The 21280-nt window shown below is 43.8% G+C and overlaps 1 protein-coding gene across 5 annotated transcripts in view; it reads left to right on the top strand.

Moving 5' to 3' along the window:
- The window catches only part of rnf130 (ring finger protein 130), a 162422-nt gene that overhangs the window by 108146 nt on the left and 32996 nt on the right, over positions 1 to 21280 (top strand). For all 5 annotated transcript variants that reach the window (XM_078551166.1, XM_078551164.1, XM_078551167.1 and 2 more), the window contains exon 5: positions 18763 to 18865. In XM_078551166.1, coding sequence (XP_078407292.1) covers positions 18763 to 18865 — 103 coding nt within the window. The remainder of the gene's footprint in view (positions 1 to 18762; positions 18866 to 21280) is intronic.

Consider the following 21280-nt stretch of genomic DNA (forward strand, 5'->3'; position numbering starts at 1 on the left):
ATGTACGCCATTCTTAATTACAGGTCCAAATTCATATCCATTGGACCTGTCGCTCAACATGACCGGTCAGCCCTGTTCAAAAGTAAGCAAAAAAAAACACTTTTTTAACTCATCCACAGCTTCGCTGGCTGGGCCAGCATTTATTACCCATCCCTAGTTGCCCTTGAGAAGGTGGTGGTGAACTGCCTTCTTGAACTGCTGCAGTCCATGTGGCGTAGGTACTTCCACAGTGCTGTTAGGAAGAAGGTTCCAGGATTTTGACCCAGCGACAGTGAAGGAACGGCGATATATTTCCAAGTCAGGATGGTGAGTGACTTGGAGGGGAACTTCCAGGTGGTGGTGTTCCCATCTATCTGCTGCTCTTGTCCTTCTAGATAGCAGTAGGTTTGGAAGATGCTGTCGAAGGAGTCTTGGTGAATTCCTGCAGTGCATCTTGTAGATGGTACACACTGCTGCTACTGTGCGTCGGTGGTGGAGATAGTGAGTGTTTGTGGATGTGGTGCTAATCAAGCGTGCTGCTTAGTCCTGGATGGTGTCAAGCTTCTTGAGTGTTGTGGGAGTTGCACTCATCCAGGCATCACACTCCTGACTTGTGCTTTGTAGATGGTGGACAGGCTTTGGGGAGTCAGGAGGTGAGTTACTCATTGCATGATTCCTAGCCTCTGACCTGCTCTTATAGCCACAGTATTTATATGGCTAGTCCAGCTCAGTTTCAGGTCAATGGTAACCCTCAGGATGTTGATAGTGGGGGATTCAGTGATGGTAATGCGATTGAACATCAAGGGGTGATGGTTGGATTCTCTCTTGTTGGAGATGGTCATTGCCTGACACTTGTGTGGCACGAATGTTACTTGCCACTTGCCAGCCCAAGCCTGGATGTTGTCCGGGTCTTTCTGCATTTGGAATTGGACTACTTCAGTATTTGAGGAGTCGTGAATGATGCTGAACATTGTGCAACCATCAGTGAACATCCCCACTTCTGACCTTATGATGTAAGGAAGGTCATTGATGAAGCAGCTGAAGATGCTTGGGCCAAGGACACTACCCTGAGGAATTCCTGCAATGATGTCATGGAGCTGAGATGACTGACCTCCAACAACCACAACCATCTTCCTTTTTGCTAGGTATGACTCCAACCAGCCCTGATTCCCATTGACTCCAATTTTGCTAGGGCTCCTTCCTGCCACAGTTGGTCAAATGCTGCCTTGATGTCAAGGGCAGTTACTCTCCTCTGGCCTCGGGAGTTCAGCTCTTTTGTCCATGTTTGAACCAAGGCTGTAATGAGGTCAGGAGCTGAGTGGTCCTGGCAGAACCCAAATTGGGCCTCAGTGAGCAGGCTATTGCTAAGCAAGTACCGCTTGATAGCACTGCTGATGACCCTTTCCATTACTTTACTGATGATCGAGAGTAGACTGACGGGGCGGTAATTGACTGTGTTGAATTTGTTCTGCTTTTTGTGTACAGGACGTAACTGGGCAATTTTCCACATAGCCGGGTAGATACCAGTGTTGTAGCTGTACTTGAACAGCTTGTCTAGGGACGCAGCATGTTCTGGAGCACAAGTCTTCAGTACTAATGCCAGAATGTTGAGAGGGCCCATAGCCTTTGCAGAATCTCTTCCTGCTACATGACTGATTTTCAAATTGAATAGTTGTAGCGTTAAACCCCACCCAAATAGTCTCAGATCCTTGTTAAGAAACTTTGCTAAAAAGGTTAAAGGATTATGGTCGGTATAAATAACAATCTCTGCAGAGTTGTTTGATATGTAGACTTAAATGTTGTAGAACCAATACCAAACTCAAAGTCTCCTTTTCCACAGTTGAATATTTCCTCTAACATGAATTTAACTTTTGAGAGAAGTAACTGACTGGCCGTTTGATCCCCATCTCAACAAAACTCAGTTTTAATGGCTTAGCGTGATTTGGTGCTTTTTTATATTCATTCATGGGAATGTGGGCTTGCATTTATTGCCCATCTGTAATTGCCCTTGTTCAGAGGGCATTTAAGGGTCTGGAGTCACATGTAGGCCAGACCAGGTAAGAACAGCAGATTTCCTTCCCTAAAGGGCATTGGTGAACCAGATGGGTTTTTACAACAATCAGCACTGGTTTCATAGTCATCATCAAGACTTTTAATTCCATATTTTTTTATTGAATTCACATTTCACCATCTGTCATGGTAGGATGCGAACCCGGGTCCCCAGGGTATTACTCTGGGTCTCTGGAATACTAGTCCAGCAACAATACCACTATGCCACTGCCTCCACACCCACAGTACTGTTAGGGAGGGAGTTCCAGGATTTTGACCCAGCAACAGTGATGGAATGACAATATATTTCCAAGTCATGATGGTGTGTAGATTGGAGGGGAACATCCAGGTAATGGTGTTCCCATCCATCTGCTGCCCTTGTCCTTCTAGATTGTAGAGGTTGTTGGTTTGGAAGGTGCTGTCTAAGGAGCCTTGGTGAGTTCCTGTAGTGCATCTTGTAGATGGTGCATACTGCTGCCACTGAGGATCAGCAGTGGAGGGAGTGAATGTTTATTGATGTAGTGCCAATCAGGCGGGCTGCTTTGTCTTGCATGGTGTCAAGCTTTTTGAGTGTTGTTGGAGCTGCACTAATCCAGGCAAGTGGATGGAGAGTATTCCATCACACTCCTGGCTTGTGCCTTGTAGATGGTGGACAGGCTTTGGGGAGTCAGGAGGTGAGTTACTCTCCACAGAATTCCCAGCCTCTGACCTGCTCTTGAAGCCATAGTATTTATATGACCAGTCCAGTTCAGTTTCTGGTCAATGGTAACCCCCTGGATATTGATAGAGGGGATTCAGGGATGGTAATGCCATTGACTGCCAAAGGGCAATGGTTAGCTGCTCCCTGATTGGAGATGGTCAATGCCCAGCACTTGTGTGGTGTGAATGTTCCTTGCTACTTGTCAGCCAAGCCTGGATATTGTCCAGGTCTTGCTGCATTTGGACATGGACTGCTTCAGTATCTGAGGAGTCGCGAAAGGTGCTGAACGTTGTGCAATCATCAGCGAACATCCCCACTTCTGACCTTATGGTGGAAGGAAGGTCATTGATGAAGCAGCTGAAGATGGTTGGGCCAAGGACACTATCCTGAGGAACTCTTTGCAGTGATATCCTGGAACTGAGATGATTGACCTCCAATAACCACAACCATCTTTATAAAAACAAAAACAAAAAAACTGCGGATGCTGGAAATCCAAAACAAAAAATAAAAAATACCTGGAAAAACTCAGCAGGTCTGGCAGCATCAGCGGAGAAGAGTACAGTTGATGTTTCGAGTCCTCATGACCCTTCAACAGAACTAAGTAAAAATAGGAGAGGGGTGAACTATAAGCTGGTTTAAGGTGGTGGGGGGGAGAGAGAGAAGGGGGCGGGTAGTTGTTGGGACAAGCAAGCAGTGATAGAAGGAGATAACCAAAAGATGTCACAGACAAAAGAACAAAGAGGTGTTGAAGGTGGTGATATTATCTAAAAGAATGTGCTAATTAAGAATGGATAGCAGGACAAGCAAGGTAGCTCTAGTGGGGGTGGGGTGAAATAAGACTAAAAGGGCATAAAAGGTATAGATGAATGATCGGTAGAATACATTAAAAATAATGGAAATAGGTGGGAAAAGAAATATTATATAAATTATAGGAAAAAACAAGGAGGAGGGGGAAGAAACGGAAAGGGGGTGGGGATGGAGGAGGGAGTTTAAGATCTAAAATTAATGAACTCAAACCACAACCATCTTCCTTTGTGCTAAGTATGACTCCAACCAGCGGAGTTTTCCCCCAATTCCCATTGACTCCAGTTTTGCTCTGGCTTCTTGATGCCACACGGTCAAATGCTGCGTTGATGTCAAGAGCAGTCACTCTCACCTCCACTCTGGACTCCAGCTCTTTTGGCCATGTTTGAACCAAGGCTGTAATGAGATCAATCTAACAAATTTGATTGAATTTTTTGAGGAGGTGACTAGTTATATAGATGAGGGTGGTGCAGTTGATGTAGTCTACATGGACTTCAGTAAGGCCCTTGACAAGGTCCCGCATGGGAAAATGGTCAAGAAAGTAAGAGCCCATGGGCAATTTGGCAAATTGGATCCAAAATTGGCTTAGTGGCAGGAAGCAGAGGGTGATGGTCAAAGGTTGCTTTTGCAGTTGGAAACCTGTGACGAGTGGTGTACCGCAGGGATCGGTGCTGGGACCCTTGCTGTTTGTGGTGTATGTTAATGAATTAGACGTGATTATAGGAGGTATGATCAGTAAGTTCACAGATCACACAAAAATTGGTGGTGTCGTGAGGAGGAAAGCCTTAAATTACAGGACGATATAGATGGACTGGTAAAATGGACAGAACAGTGGCAAATGGAATTTAATCCTGAGATGTGTGAGGTGATGCATTTTGGGAGGACTGACACAGCAAGGGAATACACAATGAATAGTAGGACCCTATGAAGTACAGAGGATCAGAGGAACCTTGGTGTACATGTCCATAGATCCATGAAGGCAACAGCACAGGTAGATAAGGTGGTTAAGAAGGCATATGGGATACTTGCCTTTATTAGCTGAGGCATAGAATATAAGAACAGGGAGGTTACGTTAGAGCTGAATAAAACGCTAGTTAGGCCACAGCTGGAGTACTGTGTGCTGTTCTGGTCGCCACACTATAGGAAGAATGTGATTGCACTGGAGAGGGTGCAGAGGAGATTCACCAGGATGTTACCTGGGCAAGAGCGTTTCAGCTATGAAGAGAGGCTGGGTAGGCTAGGATTATTTTCCTTAGAGCAGAGAAAGCTGAGGGGGGCCTGATAGAGATATACAAATTATGAGGGACATAGAGGGTAGATAGGAAGAAACTTTTCCCACTAGCGGAGGTGTCAATGACCAGGGACATAGGTTTAAGGTGAGGGGCAGGAGGTTTAGAGGGGATTTGAGGGAAAATATTTTCACCTAGAGGCTGGTTGGAATCTGGAACACACTGCCTGAGGGGTGGTAGAGGCAGGAATTCATAGAACATTTAAGAAGTATTTTGATGAGCACTTGAAATGCCATAGCATACAGGGCTACGGGCCAAGAGCTGGAAGATGGGATTAGAATAGATAGGTGCTTGATGCTGGCACGGACACAATGGGCCGAAGGGCCTGATCCATGCTGTGTAACTCTATGACACTGTCAGGAGCTGAGTGATCCTGGTGGAACCCAAACTGAGCATCAGTGAGCAAGTTATTTCTAAGCAAGTGGCGCTTGATAGCACTGTTGATGACCCCTTCCATCGCTTTACTGATGATTGAGAGTAAATTGATGGGGTGGTAATTGACTAGGTTGGATTTGCTTTTTGTGGACGGGACGTACCTGGGCAATTTTCCACATTTCTGGGTAGATGCCAGTGTTGTAGCTGTACTGGAACAACTTGGCTAGGGGTGCAGCAGGTCCTGGAGCACAAATTTTCAGTACTATTGCCGGAATATTATTGGGGCTCATAGCCATTGCCGTATCTAGTGACTTCAGCCATTTCTTGATATTACCTGGAGTGAATTGAATTGGCTGAAGGCTGGCATCTGTGATGCTGGGGACCTCCGGAGGAGGCCAAAATGGATCATCCACTCGGCACTCCTGGCTGAAGATTATTGCAAATGCTTCAGCCTTATATGTTGCACTAATGTGCAACACTGATAGGGCCCCCTCTATCATTGTGGATGAGGATATTTGTGGAGCCTCCTCCAATGAGTTGTTTAATTGTCCACCATCATTCACGACTGGATGTGGCAGGAATGCAGGGCTTGGATCTGATCCGTTGGTTGTGGGATTGCTTAGCTCTGTCTATCACGATGCTGCTTATGCTGTTTGGCATGCAAGTAGCCCTGAGTTGTCGCTTCACCAGGTTGACACCTCATTTTTAGATATGCCTGATGTTGCCCCTGACTTGCCCTCCCGTACTCTTCATTCAACCAGGGCTGATTCCCCGGCTTGGTGGTAATGGTTGAATGGGGGATATGCCGGGCCATGAGGTTACAGATTGTGATTGAGTACAATTATGCTGCTGCTGATAGCCCACAGTGCCTCATGGATGCCCTGCCTTGAGTTGCTAGATCTGCTCAAAACCTATCCCATTTCGCATGCTGATAGTGCCACAAAGACAATGGTGGGTATCCTCAATGTGAAGACGGGACTCATCTCCACAAGGACTATGCGGTGGTCACTCCTACTGATACTGCCATGGACAGATGCATCTGCAGCAGCAGATTGATGAGGATGAGGTCAAGTATGTTTTTCCCTCTTTGGTTCCCTCACCAACTGCTGCAGACCCAGTCTAGCAGCTATGTCCTTTAGGACTCGGCCAGCTCGATCTGTAGTGGTGCTACCGAGCCACATTCAGTGATGGACATTGATGTCCCCCACCCAGAGTACATTCTGCGCCAGTGCTCCCTCCAAGTGGTGTTCAACATGCAGGAGTGCTGATTCATCAGCTGAGGGGAGTGGTACGTGATAATCAACAAGAGGTTTCCATGCCCATGTTTGACCTGATGCCATGAGACTTCTTGTGATCCAGAATCTATGTTGAGGACTCTCAGGGCAACTCCCTCCTGAATGTATACCACTGTGCCGCCAGCTGTACTGGGTCTGTCCTGCCGGTGGGATAGGAGACAGGACATACCCAGGGATGGTGTTAGTGGTGTCTAGGACATTATTTGTAAGGTATGATTCTGTGAGAATGACTATGTCAGGCTGTTGCTTGACTAGTCTGTGAGACAATTCTCCCAATTTTGGCACAAACCCCCAGATGTTAGTAAGGAAGGCTTTGCATGGCCGTTGTCGTTTCCGGTGCATAAATAGATGCCGAGTGGTCCATCCAGTTTCATTCCTTATCAATTTCGTAGTGGTTTTATACGACTGAGTGGCTTGCCAGGGCATTTGAGAGTCAACCACATTGCTGTGGATCTGGAATCATATGTAGATGAGACCAAGTAAGGATGTAGATTTCCTTCTCTAAAGGACATTAGTGAACCAGATGGGTTTTTACAACAATCAACAATGGTTTCATCATTAGATTTTTAATCCAGATTTTTTGTTGATTTTAAATTCCACCATCTGCTGTGATGGGACTTGAACCTGGGTCCCCAGACCATTATTCTGGGTCTCTGGATTACTAGTCCAGTGACAATGCCACTACGCCACCACCTCCCCTAAAACCAGTGTGATAGTCAGTACATCTTTCAAGCTGTCTTAGGCACTCTGACACTCCTCTGTCAATTCAAATCTTTTCCCTTTCTTTAACAAGCTTGTCAGGGGAGCCACTACATTGTTTGGCTGAACATAACCAAATCATCAATGTATACAACACAGTTGCAAAATCCTTCAATGACCTTGTTGGTTAATCTTTGAAAAGTTGCTGGTACATTCTTCATTCCTAAAGGCATGACTTTACATTGATAAAGTCCATCCGGAGTTAAGAAAGCCGATATTGGCCGTATCGGTCAATGGAACTTGCCAATATCCCTTCAATTAGTCAATTTTTTGGAACAAACCTTGCTTGTCCAATCTTCTCAATACAGTCTTCTAATCGTGGAATCGGATATGAACCTGCCTTTGTGACCATATTAACATTGCGATAATCTATACACAATCGTTGTGACCCATCTGATTTTGGTACAATTACAATTGGTTCCACTGACGCTCGGCGGATGTGCAGAGCATGTCGGCGGGCGAAAAATAAACACGACTTATACCGATATCAATCACCAGCAGCAAGCGGTTAACCTGAACATCAGATAGAAATGGATATCCAAAAAGACTTGCAGCCTCCAAAACAACAACATGGTCTACATTTATGGAGAATGTCATACTGAAAATGAAATTAAAGCCAGAGACCCTATCCAATGCCGAGAATGTGGTTACAGAATAATGTGCAAGAAGAGAACAAAGAGATTGGTTGTTTTGGTGCCCGATGAAATTCAAAGTTTTTCTTAAACTTGTACTAACAAGAATGGCTGGTGTTTGCCATCTAGCTTTGTCGCACTCGTAAATTTCACCAAGCAGAAAGGCTTTGATATTTTTATGTTAATATTAAACATTTAAAATATTACTTGTATCCTTCAAAACCTAGAGTATTTACAAGACCAGTTTTATTTTATTTGATGAAAATAAATACAATAGGTGAGCTCAGCTGCTGTGACTCAGTTCAATAATGTCATTCTCCATCTTAAATTTGATCTCTTCCCTCACTTGGGCTAACTTCTTTGGCTTGAGTCTGTAAGGATGTTGCTTTATGGGTGATGCATCCCCTGCATTAACATATACGGCCAAAAACGTTTCCCTGGCCTATTTACACAAATTGATGTATGAGTTTGTAATAGCTTTCATAAGCCACCTCGACAGTTTTCTGGAAGGTAGCATACCATTGCATCTAAATTTTTAAGCATCTCTGTATTATCCAATTTAATTACTAGAGGGTCGACTTCAGAATTTTCAACTTCTGATTCATTCTCAAATCACTCTGATATTTTAAGTTCACTCCCTACTACTTTTACCACTGTAATCCTTTCCTGACTACCTTCCCTGTCATAAAATCGCTTGAACATATTAATGTGTCACACCCACTTACATTTCCTCCTCTCTGGAGTACTCGTCATATAATTTACATTGGTTTCTTTTTGATTTGGTAAAGTCCAGTGAACCTTGCTTTTAATGGTTCACCAGAGACAGGTAACAACATTAAGGTAACACCTTGTCTCCAAAATTTTGAGCTTTGGCATTTTTACCTGCCCTGGCTTTCATTGTTGAACGATTTTCAAATGCTCTTTGGCCAACTCACACTCTTTGGTTAATCTTTCCTGGAAGTTTAACACACATCAAAAGCGTAGTCTCTGAACTTTAGCTCATAAATTTTTCTTTAATTAAATTAAGCGTTCCTCTCACCTCATGTCCATATATCAATTCAAAAGGACTGAATCCTGTGGACTAATCAGGGGCATCTCTAATAGCAAACAGTGAAAATGGAATCCCTTTATCCCAATCATTAGGATATTCCTGACAATAGACTTTAATCATGGTCTTTAGAGTTTGATGCCATCTTTCCAATGCTCCTTGCAATTGTGGATGATAAGCGGTTTTAAGTTGTTTTATTTTCAAACTATTCATTATTTCTTTGAATATTTGTGACATAAAATTTGAGCCTTGATCTGATTGTATTTCCTTGGGTAATCCATATCTTGCAAAAAATTGAACCAGGTTTTTCACTACCATTTTCGCTGTAATCTTCCCCAAAGGCACTGCCTCCGGAAATCTTGTTGAAACATCCATAATTGTTAAAAGATACTGATTACCACTTCTGGTTTTAGGTAGGGGTCCTACGCAATCTACTAAGACCCTGCTAAACAGTTCTTCAGAAGCTGGCATCAGAACTAAGGGTGCAGGTTTAATCAAAGTTTGGAGTTTCCCCACTACCTGACATGCATGACATGTCTGACAATATTTAACCATGCAATCCTGGCCAATAAAATTATTTCAGTATTTTGGCCTGTGTTTTCCTAATACCTAAATGACATGCCATTGGAATTTCATGAGCCACTCGTAAAATTTTATTATGATACCCAGATGGAACTATCACCTGATGAACTACTGCCGTTTCCTCGTTGGCTGGTATTTGAGGTGGTCTTCATTTCCTCATTGGCACTTTGTCTTTTAAATAATAACACTCAGGTGTTTGTTCCAATTTAGCCTCTGAGTAGGCCGTTCGATACAGATCTCTCAACTCAGGATCAGCCTGCTGCATTTCTGCCAAAGAAAGATGTCAGCCTCATTCTCTTTACACCCCTCCTTTTTATTTAAATTTCAAAAATAGTGTCAGATAACTGATTTTCTACATTATCTCACTTTTGTATAGCTGCTTCTTCCTGCCTAATTTTATGGACCTGAGACCTAGTCATGACACAGTCAGGAAACAATCCAGGGTGTTCCTTCTGTAGCATCTCAGTTTCTTTCACTTCCACTGGTTGTTCCAGCACCCTTGGTGAGGCTAATATTTTAGAATCAGCCAGGTCATACCGGCGGTCAGTGCCAATGTCCTGCAAAAGAAGACAGCCACCCAGTGCTGCTACAGGATGAATGGTCTCATTCGTTCCGCCGGGGTAACTCACTCCTGTCATCACTCTCAACTCTCACATTCACAAACCCACCACCAATCCACAGGAATCTCTCACCTCAAGGTACAACACCACTAACTCTCTCACACCCTCAAATCTCCATCAGGCTCATATCCTCTCAAGCTAGCGTCCTCATCTTGATCATGGCTCTGCTCACTACACAAACATTCCATGCAGTGCCATGTGTCATGCTCTCACACTGTCTAAATGTTTCCACACAGGAGAAGCCTGCTCCCATCAGCAGGGAGAGGTCCCAGATCGAGGATGGAGTGGACCATATCAGGCCCCTCACACACTTTGAGGAGTCTGACTGGTGAGGCCATGGACTGTGCCTATGGTGCAGGTGAGGTCGGCGGTGTATGCCCTCATGAGGATCTTGCAACACACCATCCCTCTCTCAACGCAAATGCGAGTGTTCTCTCTCCTGCTTTTGACTCTGCTGACATGCACTAATTATCTCTACATTGGTTCACAGGGAGCTCTGCCAAGCGACTAACACCCTCAGCCAGTCAGTCCCTCAGCTTCATCCAGGTCCTCACCTCCAGCCAAGAGGACACCCCCTCCATTGAAGAGCTAGAAATTACCAGCCTAGAAGACCCATCACAGCGCTTACCCACACCCTGCACCAGCGCAGACACCCACACCTCGGTGGGACATAGATCCAGAGTAGAGTCGGGTTTACAATCTGGTGGTCACCGCACGTAAACGTGTCCACAGCAGGAGGATGCCGGTTCGGCTGGGCTCCCCGGCACTCACAGGACTGCTGGGGAAGAGGCATCTGTGAGGTCCGAGTCAGATGACGAGCCTCTCGATTTGGCCTTCCACCTCATCCTGGTGAGTCAGCAGAAGTTGTGGAAACATTACGCAGAGCTGTTGGAAGCCGTCAACAAAGTGGCACACAAGTCGGAGGAATGCATCCGCTGCTCTCTAATGAAGTGGTGTTCACATGTTACGCGTATGGAGGTCTCCATGTGGAGGATGGCAGACACCATGGAGGCCTTGGTCCAGCAGAACATGGAGATGTGTGCAGACCTGCACTCCATCATGAGAGCCATGTTCCTGCAGTGGCAACGCAAGAGGGAAATGGGGCACCTTGACATCCCTCCAGGTTCTCCTTCCCCTCAAGAAGTCAGGTCGGACAACAGAAGAGAGGAGGAGCGGCAGCTGGACATCCCTGGGTCATTCACTCTGGAATCTCAGAGGCTGTCCTCTCCCTCCGTCTCCTTTGCCTGTGAGCCCCTCAACCTCGACCTCTGTCACCAAAGAGGGAGCAGCTGGCCAACGAGTGATTTTGGAGAAAGTGGGTGTGTGTGTGGCAGGGCTTTTCGGAGTCTTGTGCAAGCATTCTCCCACGCACGTGGATCCTTCACGTATCACGCTCACCTCGGTGTCCTGAGTACTTTCAATGCTGCCTGCTGAGGCTTGCTTTCAGTTGTCCATCTGAGCTGACCTGCATCTCCTCCCACCCTATGAGCACTTCCATGTAGCTCCTGATCTCGCCCACCACGACTGTTGTTTCACTTTCAATTTGGACAGCATGGCCTTGATTCGGTTTTTCGTACCCATTCTCTTTCCTCCATCACTGTTGACCCCCCCGCAACCCCCCCATCACCTTCCACCTCCCATCTATGAACTACCAGCCACAACCCTCTTCCTTCGGGGATGTCAAGGTGAACGTGCACATTCCCTTCCTTCCTGAAAATCCCACCTCCATCTGCATTCACCTCCCCGACCTCCTCCTTCCCACCCCCAATGTCCGTGTCTGCCTCCAAGTCCCCAACAACCACTCTCGCCATCCCTTCTACCGCTACCGTTGAACCCTCACCCTCCCACCCTACTGCTTTGCTCTGCCCTCGGTCATTCGTAACATTCCCTTGTTCCATGGCCACCCTCAGTTCGCTATCCAGGAGGCAGTCACGGACTTATCAGAGCCCCGCGCCCCCCCCCCCACCCCGGAACCCCATTCCTCCCCCACCAGAACCTGTTCTCCCCACCCCTGCCCCCAAGAAACTCCTCCCCCCCCCCCCCCCCCCCCAAACCATTGGGACAACTTCCCCCACCCCTCGAAACCACTCCCTCTTAGGCCTTCTGCCCCCACCCCCAACCTTCCTGACTCCTTCAGAAACCCTTCTTCCCCCGCCCTAACTCCTTCCTCCAGCCTTACATCTACCTCCCCAGTTGCCATCTTCTCCCTTTTTACCCCCTCCTCACCTCTTACTCCCCCCCCCGCCCACAACATCTTTATTTGCCACTCCCAACCTCACCCTATCCTGACACTTCTTCCTCTCCCAGTCGATCATAGACCTTCCTAGTCGATCCTAGACCTCCTTCTCCCACCCACTGGTACATCTTCCTCTCCCTTTTTCTCCACCCCCTCGATTATCATCTGTTGTGAGCAGACCCTCAACAGTAGCTTTCCAACTTCTGTGGGCTGCTTCGCAGCAGACCCATGTCCATGAGAATCCACCCAGCATGGACATTTCTCCAGTGTGCCATTGCTGACGGGCTCCAGCATCATCTACTCTTCGGATGTCTGCAATTGAGAAAGGCCCTTGCGGTAAGTCCCGACTTCTGCACGTCACACTTGTCAAGACGTGTTCTGCACCCGCGGCCAAGTGGACAGACGATCCAGCCGGTGGGGTGATTCCGGCGGGCTGGCCTTATAATGATATGCAGATGTATTACAATGAGGTTCCCAACGTCCGATGGTGGGGAATGTGGCTCACCATCGACGGGTTAAGCGGTTAATTGCAAACTGATTTCATACGTTGTGAAACTCATATTTGGCCTTCTCGCCGTATTGTCCGCTAATGCTGCTGAGCACTCCCAACACCAGTGGGCACGGAAAATTCCAACCTAAGTCATTTTTTAATCCAACTGTATATAATGGGACGAGTTTGTAACATCCATGTATACCTCCAATTAATATGTTTTCCTTCATTAGCCCCTCTGGAAAACAAATTGTATCATCAGCCAACATTCATGGCTGACTTGCTCCAGTGCCTCTCAATACCATTATTGGTTTTCCTCCTTGATTAAAAGAATAAAGAAAATACCTCCTCTATAAACAAAACCTTTAAACGTTTCCATAACTGGTTTTCTTATTTTATTGGAGGAGTAAGGGAAACATATCTCCTTTTGAGATAACACACCCGGAACCTTCAGTAATCAAGGAAAGATTTTCTTTACCATCCTAAGCCATATCCTTCTCCCTGGTAGGCTTTGAAGCGACACATTTCACCTGCACCGCTGCTACAGTTTAATACTCATTTTCTTTCCTGATGCAGCCTTTTCTGAGGATTTCTTATACATTCCTACTACTGCAATAGGTCTCCCGTTTAATTTCCAGCAATTAATTTTAGTATGTCTAGTTTCATTAATGAAGGCATATTATTTTCTCTACATCACTTTTAGGTTCTAGCCTATCTCATTTATTATTTTAGCATCCTTCTGTTTGTTCTCTAGAACTAGTACCTTTTTCATCACCAAATTTTCTATTCCTCCAGTTTCATTGTTGATTCCCATTTGATAATTTCCCCACATGTGAGAGATATCATAGTTATCAGCCAAAACTGCTGCTTCTCGGAGCTCATCTAAGTAAGTTTTAATGGTCACGGAATGCTATTTCGGAATTCTTCCATAATCATGATTTCCCTCACATTCTCAAAAGTTTTCTCTAATTTCAGTAATCAAAACCATTGATCCCATAGCTTTTCTGTTTTCTCTTGCAACATCTACAAATGTCTGGTTAGGTTCCTTTCTTGTCCTAAACTTTAATTGATAAGCTTCAGGGACAAGCCCATAAACATTGAGTATTGCCTTTTTAACTACTTCGTAGACTGCAGATTGTTCCTCTGACAAACTAGTGTGCACATTCATAGTTGTACTTGACAGGACACTTTGAAACATTAAAGTCCAAGCATCTTTTGGTCACTTCAGCTTCACAGCTATCTTTTCAAATGAGGTGAAATATCTTTCAACTCCATCTCTGTAAATTTAGACACCAAACATAGATTTTTAATTAAATCAAATTCCTCAGTGGAATCAGAATCATCCTTTGAATCACTCTTTCCTCTTTCTTACTTTATTCTAAGCTTATTTCTAGCCAATGCATGCGGTCTGTGCTCTTTTTCTCTCTTTGAAACCCAAGCTCGAGCTTTTGCATTTCCATTTCTTTCAACCTTTTTTCAAACATTCAAGATTTTTCATTTCCATTTCTTTTGCTCTTTCTTTCTTTTCTTTCTAATTCAATTTTTTAAATTTCTGTCATTTTCTGATTCGAGTCTTCTCATTTCCCTTTCTTTCTCCTTTTCTTCCAATTTAAATCTTTTCATCTCTCTCTCCTTTACTTTTTCCTCCAATTCAAGTTTTTTTCACTTGCAATTGAATCTTAGCTACCTCTAGCTGTGATACATCAATTCCAGGTTTCCCTCTTTTTAAATCTAAATGCTGGTTAAGTACTTGAATCATATCATCCTCCTGAAATCTTGCTTTTACTTCTTCATTCAATTTATCTGCTAACTCGCTCAGTTTAGCCTTAGTTAATCATTTCAAATAATCCACTGTTACATCTTCTCCTCCCAGAAAAGTCTTAGCAACAGTCAAAGCCATTTTTGAATTCCAACCCATGTATTACTTCACAGCAAATCCTGTTCCTGTGCACAGTAATTCCTCATTCCACGTCCTCGTTTCTTTAAGGATTCACAGATCCCACTGGACAAGCCCCCACTTTGATATGATCCCAGCTAATGTTATTATTGGACAAGTCAGACCCCAGAATGAAACCTGGCTTGATAGACCATATTTTTTGTTTAAACCGTGGAAGGCACTTACTGAAATATATTCACAGGAGTCTACGTTTGACTTAACAAAAAGATAAAACATTTATTAAACAAGAAACATTAACTATATTACACTAGACAACAAAAAGGTTGAAAAGATTTCAACACAGACACCAAGGAACTACATACTACATGGCAGATGCAGTATAATGTGGATAAGTGCAAAGTTATATGCTTTGGTGTGAAAAATAGAAAAGCAGAGTATTATTTAAATGGCGATAAATTGGGAAATGTGGATGTACAAAGGGATCTGGGTGTCCTTGTACACCAGTCAATGAAAGTAAATAAAAACAGAATTACCTGGAAAAACTCAGCAGGTCTGGCAGGATCGGCGGAGAAGAAAAGAGTTGACGTTTCGAGTCCTCATGACCCTTCAGCAGAACTGAGTATTGAGTTCTGCTGAAGGGTCATGAGGACTCGAACTGTCAACTCTTTTCTTCTCCGCCGATGCTGCCAGACCTGCTGAGTTTTTCCAGGTAATTCTGTTTTTGTTTTGGATTTCCAGCATCCGCAGTAGTTTTTTGTTTTTATCTCAATGAAAGTAAATAGGCAGGTGCAGCAAGCAATTAGGAAGGGAAATGGTATGTTGGCCTTCATTGCAAGAGGATTTGAGTTCAGAAGTAGGGATGTCTTACTGCAGTTATATAGGGCCTTGGTGAGACCACACCTGGAGTATTGCGTGCAGTTTTGGTCTCCCTACCTAAGAAAGGATATACTTACCATAGAGGGAATGCAGCGAAGGTTTACTAGGCTGATACCTGGGGTGGCAGGACTGTCGTATGAGGAGAGATTGGTTCGACTGGGCCTGTATTCACTAGAGTTTAGAAGAATGAGAGGGGATCTGATTGAAACGTATAAAATTCTAACACGGCTAGACAGGCTAGATGCAGGGAAGGTGTTTCCCCTGATTGGGGAGTCTAGAACCAGGAGCCCCAGTCTCAGGAAATGGGGCAGGCCATTTAAGACTGAGATGAGGAAAACTTTCTTCATCAGAGGATGGTCAACCTATGGAATTCTCTACCACAGAAGGCTGTGGAGGCCAGGTCACTGAGTATATTCAAGAAAGAAATTGATAAAATTTTTGATATTAGGGGCATTAAAGGGTATGGAGAGAAAGCGGGAATATGGCATTGAGATAGAGGATCAGCCATGATCACATTGAATGACGGAGCAGGCTCGAAGGGCCAAATGGCCTACTCCTCCTAGTTTCTATGAAAAAGTTATTCAAACTCACGCTATCCTTTTTATCCCAGCGACACCCTTATTGATCCAACAAGCCAGAGGATCAACCTGGTTCAATGAGGAGTGTAGCCGAGCATACCAGGAGCAGCACAAGGTGTACCTAAAAATGAAATGCCAGTTTAGTGCAGCTACAACACAGGGCTACATGCATGCTAAACAATATGCTATAGTCAGAGCCAAGTGATCCCACAACCAGTGGATCAGATCGAAGCTCTGCAGTCCTTCAACTTCCACTTGTGAATGATTGTGGACAATTAAATAACAGGAGGAGAAGGTTCCATCAGTACCTCCATCCTCAAATGATGAGTCTAGGATATGAATGCGAAACACTGGATTGAACTGTTGTCAACCATTTTCAGCCAGAAGTGCCGAGTGGATGATCCAGTACGGCCTCCTCCCGAGGACCCCATCACAGAAGCCAGTCATCAGCCAATTTGATTCACTAAGCGTAATATCGAGAAATGGCTGAGTGCACTGAATATAGAAAAGGCTTTGAGCCCCAACAACATCCTGGCTGACGTGCCAAAGACTTGTACCCCAGAACAAGCCGTGCCTCTAGTCAAGCCATTCCAGTACAGTTGCACTACTGGCACCTACTGTTATAGTGGAAAATTGCACAATAATGTTCTTTCCACAAAAGGTAGGATTAATCCAATCTGACCAATTGCCACTCCGCCAGTCTTCTCTCAATCATCAGCAAACTGATGGAAGGCATTGTTGACACTACTATTAAGCAGCAGTTACTTAGCAATAACCTGCTAACCAATGCTCAACTTGGTTCCCTCTAGGACCATTTGACTCCAGACCTTATTACAGCCTTGGTCCAAGCATAGACAAAGAGCTGAATTCCAGAGGTGAGGTGAGAGTGACTAACCTTGACATGAAGGCAGCATTTGACTGAGTGTGACATCAAGAAGCCCTGGTAAAATTAAACTTAATGGAAATCAGAGACTTCTTTTACCTGGCTGGATCATATCCAGCAAAAAGGAAGATGTTTGTTGGAAGCTAATCCTCTCAGTCCCAGGATATCTCTGTAGGAGTTCCTCAGGGAAGTGTCCTAAGCTCAACGATCTTCAGCTGCATCATTAAAGACCTTCTCTCCACCATAAGGCCAGAAGTGGGAATGTTTGTTGGTGATTATACAGTGTTCATTTCCATTTGCAGTGCCTCAGATAATGAAGCAGGTACATGCTTGCATGAAGCAAGACCTTGGACAGCAACCAGGCTTGAACTGATAAGAGAAAAATAACATTTGCACCACACAAGTGCTAGGCAATGCCCAACTTCAACAACAAAGTCGCTAATGACCTTGTCTTGACATTCAATGGCATTTTGTTGCTGAATCCCTACCATCACCATCCTGGGGGTCACCATGGACCAGAAACGAAACTGGACCAACTTCAAATACTGTGGCTACAAGAGCTGGCCAGAGCCTGGGTATTCTGTGCAGGTAACTGATCTCCTGGCTCCCCAGCGGCTTTCCACATTCTACAAGACACTAGTCAGGAGTATGGTGGGATACTCTCCACTTGCCAGGATGAAAGTAGCTCCAAGAACATGCAAGAAGCTCAACATGAAGGACAGTGCAAACCTCTTGATTGGCACCCATTCACTACCTTAAATATTCACTCAGCTCCAAAGAAGAGTCATATTAGATTTGAAACATTAACTCTGTTTCTCTCTCCACAGATGCTGCCAGACTTGCTGAGTTTTATCCAGCATTTTTGGTTTTTATTCCATCTAACAGCACTGTTGGTGTACCTACCTACACAGACTGTAGCACTTCAAGAAGATGGCTTACCACCACTTTCTCGAGGGTAGTTAAGGACGGGCACCAAATGCTGGCCTTGGCAGTGATGGCTGCATTCTGTGAATACATTTTTAAAAATCCTAAATTTTTGCACATGGCAAGACAAAAGTGTCAAAGAACCAAAGGCCAAATTAGGAACAACTCTGGGAAACTCTTCTCTGGCCCCTGAGGAAATTACGCAAGCTCAAGGAAATTGCTGTAATCCTTACTATTTAAAAATATAACATTGGTATATGCTGCACTTCTAAAGAAATCTATGAAGAGTAGATTTGCTGCTAGCTTTTAATCAGTCACTACCTGTTAACTGCTTTATACCTTGCATTGTGCATCAGCTGTTGAAAGTTTGCTGTCAATTCAGTCTGCTATTGTACATATCAGCATCTACATTAACTGCTGATTATTTCCTGAAGATGTAAAAGTTGCTCCATTTTGGAGTCTTCTCGACTGATCGTGCCAAAGTTACTCTGAGAACAATGTTACAACATTCTGAAATGATAAGTGTATCATTCTTAAATATAGGCAAAAAAAAGTTTCTTGCAGCCAACCCAGTAATTCTAAATTGTAAGGAATTTCTTAATTTCACAATAGGTTTGATAACCTGTTTGTGCAGTTAAAATGTTTGTTCATTCACATTGCTGAACAATGCAATGTATAACTATATTCTGGAACTTACTGTAATGTGATGTACATTTTAAAACTAATTATGCTGTACCTTGTTTCAGGCACGTCTTCCACAAACAATGTGTTGATCCCTGGTTGAATGAACACTGTACTTGCCCCATCTGCAAACTAAACATCCTGAAGGCCCTGGGATTGCTGATAGGGGTAAAAGCGAGTTTTATTAATTGTATATGCAGTTTCTATTAAAAGCTCCAACAGTATGGTATGCAGTTCTTCCTCAACATAGGTTATGCCATGTGTACTTTCAACTCTGGTGATACTGTAGCAGTAAGGGAGCTGTGAGCTGGCACAGGACAAAACAGCACCAAAGTAGCCAGTCTTAGAGAAAAAATATACTTGTGTCCTTTAAATTTTTCATCCTGTTCAGCTGGTTTATGATGGCATGATGAAGACAGTGCTTTTGTACTTTTGTTAAATTTTCTTTTTAATTCTATTAAGAGGCTTACTTCACATTTCCATGACCCCCTGTTAAATTTGAATCCTGACCCTGGCTGTCACCTTGGAGTTTAGAGGAGTAAGAGGTGACTTGATTGAAACATATAAGATCCTGAGGGGACTTGACAGGATGGATCTGGAGAGGATGTTTCCTCTTGTGGGAGAACCTAGAACTAGGGGTTAGTGTTTAAAAATAAGGGGTCACCCATTTAAAATGGAGATTAGGCGAAATTTTTTCTCTCAGGATCATGAGCCTTTGGAACTCTCTCCCTGAAAAGGCGGTGGAAGCAGAGCCTTTGAATATTTTTAAGGCAGAGGCGGATGGGGTAGGTTATCGGGGTAGGTGGTAGGCAATTTGAGGTTACTATCAGGTCAGCCATGATCTTATTAAATGGCGGAGCAGGCCCAAGGGGCCAGATGGCCTACTCCTGCTACTTGTTCATATGTATTAGCTGCACTTTCCTTGAGGATTAAGAGTTGAATCTCTGCTTATGGGTGAAGGGAAAAACCCATAACAGCAAACTCACTCAAAGTATGTGGCTATCTCACTATGGAGCAGGTAGCTGTAAACCTTGGTAAAGTAAAAAGCTTGGTAACCTAACTCTCCCACAAAGCACGTGACTTTTAAAGGGAAAAGTAGTTTTCACAATTGAGACTAGGGCAGAAGTAATTTATGTAACATAAGTAGTGAAGTTGATAGTGAATATTTGATTCCATAATTCATATGCTTTAGAGGTATAACTTTTAGTTTTAGGAATTTGGGAATGTAAGATAAATGGAAACATTTGATTGAGAAACTGATAAACAATCCTAAAGTGCAATTCAAACAGACCTGGGATAATTGCAGTTGAAAGGATAATCTGTGTTTATTTAATGAGGTGAGGGTTAGAAGGGAGAAAACTTAAAACAATGGATAACCCATTGTTATGGCACAGTGGATGGTAAATGCCAGCTGCTCAAATCCCGGTGGGAAACTTGAAGCAGCTGCCCCCACCCCCACCCCCCAACTGTTTGGCAATTTGTACTTCATTTTGAGATGCATGCTTTGAATTCAGTAGTAATGAGTCCACCAAGACTTAGCGGTTTTTGTACAGAACTAAATTAAATATTTATTAATAGAAGAGAAGATTTTAAACACATACATAGGTCGACAAAACACTGCTATAATAACTCCTAGATCTCCTAATTAATCTAGCTCCCAGTTACACCTCCATTAAGGCAACAGTAAAAACAAATAAATTTCAACAGACCCAGGCAAAGCCCACAATACCCTGGGCAGTGATATTCACAGTGAACTTTCTTAGCTTCGGTTCCTGTAGGCAGCGACTTGATGCATAAAGGCTGGAGGCTTTTCACACTTGTGTTAGATCTTAGAGTGCCTTCTTCCTTACACGTTAATCAATCTCCTTTATATGTGTTTCTCATTTTTTAATGTAAATTCCATTGTTCCAAAATGTCTTTGCAACTTTACTTTTTCCATAATATAGATCTTTCATAATACTCATATCATCAGCAACCTTTGGGAAAAGTAAACACACTGTTTGGCTTAACTTCTTATGGCTAAATATAACATTTTGCCATCTCTTTGAAACTCAAACTACTCTGGTTTACCTAAAAATGCAAATGTTCCTCATGCCTCACATTCTAAAACTTCAGCCATGTTTGCGTATTTAGCATTTCAAACCTAGCTTCCCTTTTGATCACTCAAAAGCTCCAGACTAGCTGCCTCTAATTCAATTTAACCCCCCACACACACATCCACAGAGAGTACCTAATCCAAACTCCACTACCTTTACAATAAATCACAATTATTACATTTTCATGACACCCATTTTTGAACTTTTGATAGGGATAGGAGGTCTGCAGTTATTTTAATAAGGAATTTAGTCATGTAGGTAAAAGATAATTAGTTTACATTTATTTGGAACATCCCAATTATGCCATGCTGTCATGGAGGTGGAGCGGGGTTAGATAGGTTCCTTTGTTTAATTTATCTGTATGTGTTTTTTGCTCACAGAAACAAACAGAGGCAGGTACCTCTGGCCATGTGTGGTTTGCAGCTCATTTAGTCGAGAGAGCAAAAGAAATAAATGTTAACCCAGCCTGCACCTTAAACAGAGAAAA

Source organism: Cetorhinus maximus, chromosome 10 (assembly GCF_964194155.1).
Source record: "Cetorhinus maximus chromosome 10, sCetMax3.hap1.1, whole genome shotgun sequence".
NCBI lineage: Eukaryota > Metazoa > Chordata > Chondrichthyes > Lamniformes > Cetorhinidae > Cetorhinus > Cetorhinus maximus.